This window comes from Bison bison, unplaced genomic scaffold (assembly GCF_000754665.1).
Source record: "Bison bison bison isolate TAMUID 2011002044 unplaced genomic scaffold, Bison_UMD1.0 scf7180017864134, whole genome shotgun sequence".
NCBI lineage: Eukaryota > Metazoa > Chordata > Mammalia > Artiodactyla > Bovidae > Bison > Bison bison.
The window spans coordinates 7,143,839-7,146,225 of NW_011494706.1; the positions used below are offsets into that span (position 1 = coordinate 7,143,839).

General features: G+C 38.7%; 1 protein-coding gene across 2 annotated transcripts in view; it reads left to right on the forward strand.

Moving 5' to 3' along the window:
• Positions 1-2,387, forward strand: part of PEX1 (peroxisomal biogenesis factor 1) — a 75,922-nt gene that overhangs the window by 51,004 nt on the left and 22,531 nt on the right. For both annotated transcript variants that reach the window (XM_010839791.1, XM_010839792.1), the window contains one exon: positions 939-1,169. In XM_010839791.1, the coding sequence (XP_010838093.1) occupies positions 939-1,169 (231 nt within the window). The remainder of the gene's footprint in view (positions 1-938; positions 1,170-2,387) is intronic.

Sequence of the window (2,387 nt, forward strand, 5' to 3'; positions counted from 1 at the left end):
TACCATAATTGGGGTACTGGCTTTGTAGAGAATTTGTACTTACATGAAGAATTTGGTGTGTTTCTTTCACTTTACCTTACTGTTGGCAAAATATAGTTGGTGTGTGGAAGGGTATCCTTTGAATTGAGGTGTCAAGAATTATATTGCGATTTCAGATTTTTTACTTTTTTAAAAAAATCATCAAATAGTTGTTCTGAAGCTCAGGTTGCCCCAGGTCCGGCCAGGAGGAGCCCCTTCGGATGGCTTCTGTGCCTTTGCGCTGTATTGTCCTCATTCTCTGATCATTACTTCCCTACAGGACAAGATGTTCTAGGTTTATCCTGTACTTTTGGTATTCCAGCCCCAGAAAGTTTTTTCTGTAAGGATAATATTTTAATTTTTGCAACAAAGAATTTGAACTCTGCCGTATTATGGACTTTACCATATATTTTCTAGGAAGACTTTTCCTATATCCTCCTCTCCTTCACATTTTGTTGGAAGTTATTGCAGGGACTAAATTTAGATACTTCCAAGTTTGTGCTACTTATTTTGGTAAGCCACAGAAGGTGTTTCCTCCCCCCGCCCCACTTCACTAGCAGAAAGGGTGTTTATTTGTAAGGCACTCTATAATGATGCATCAACCATGTTTTAGAATGCTTTCTCATTTCAGAATAGAAAAATATGAATTTAAAGAGACATGAAAATAAAATCCAGATGTCTGAGTCCTAGCTTTGTTAGTTTTGGGGGAGATGGTTGGCCAATTACCCATATACTCCATTTTGTCTTTCCTTATTTTAATAGTTAAAATTATGTGATATGCCTCAGAACCATTAGAGAATCAATAAGAACTTTTGTAAAAAGGGCCTGGAGTTTCCTCAACCTGTTAGAATGCTGTGTGGTTTATTTTGAATTGTGGATTATTTGAGCTTTACAGCTGATTGTCCTTTTGTGTGTTTTAGGATGGAGGTTCCAGCTCTGATAGTGACCTGAGTCTATCTTCGATGGTTTTTCTTAACCACAGCAGTGGCTCTGATGATTCAGCTGGAGACGGGGAATGTGGCTTAGAGCAGTCCCTGGTTTCTCTGGAGATGTCTGAGGTGCTTCAAGATGAATCGAAGTTCAACATGTACCGGCTCTACTTTGGAAGCTCTTACGAATCAGAACTTGGAAATGGAACCTCTTCTGATTTGGTAACTTGTGTAGTTGTCCAGTTTTGAACTAGGAAGCCATATGTCGGTTCAGTTTATGTCCTAACCAGCCCCATGTCTTTCTGGTTGGTGTGACTCCGTCATAAAGCAGTCTTTCCATACACTAGTCAGTCATTTCCATTCCTTGTGAAGACGGGGCTGGCAGTAAGGGAGCCGAGGTAGCCAGGGGTGGGATTACCCTTTGGTTTCTTTAAGGTTTTTCTCTCTTAATTAGCAGCTTTAAAACATCTTTAGTAGCAGATCAATTTTATATTAAACTTAAATTCTATTATTGTAGAACACTTAAGGATAATCAGAAATTTGGTATGATAATCTCAAAAATTCTGACAACAAAATGTTGTCTTTTGGTAATACTTCTGGTAGAAAGTATAAGCATAGTGAAAAAGTTATTAGTAATGTTTCCACAGGGAAAATGTTTAGATTAAGTTTGTGTGTTTCAGTTGCTAAGTCGTGTTTGACTCTTGCAACCCCATGGACTGTAGCCCACCAGGCTCCTCCGTCCATGGAATTCTCCAGGCAAGAGTACTGGAGTGCGCTGCCATTTCCTTCTCCAGGGGATCTTCCTGTCCCAAGGAATTTGAACCTGGGTGTCCTGCATTGCAGGCAGAGTCTTTACCGACTGAGCTACGAGGGAAGCCCAGATTAAATTTGGGCAATACCATTTTTCTAAATTAAAATAGCATTCAACACATATCTCAGAAGACAGTGATTCACTGTTACTTTATTGGTAAACTTAACATTTTTACAAATATTCAGTAATTTTTTAGGTAGATTTCCTTAATTAGGTTTTAAAAAATATAAAAGTAACCCATTTTCAGTCTCAAGAATAGTAAGCAGTTTTAATTCTAGTCTTTGTTTTCTGTTTCTTAACATGTAGAAATGCCCCAGAACCTTAGTATAACCTATCATTAGAGCATTAGTGGTGGATTTATAACAAAGCATTAAAAAAAAAAAAAAACACCTGGCATGATGGCAGTTTTCACTCTGTGGTGGTTCAACCACGTAGGTATAGATGATCCTTTATAGAATATGAATGTATTTTAACCTGCTTATATTTTAGCTAGTTACAATGTAAGCTTCAGATCAGATCAGATCAGTTGCTCAGTCGTGTCCGACTCTTTGTGACCCCATGAATCGCAACACGCCAGACCTCCCTGTCCATCACCAACTCCCGGAGATCACTCAGACTCAGGTCCATCA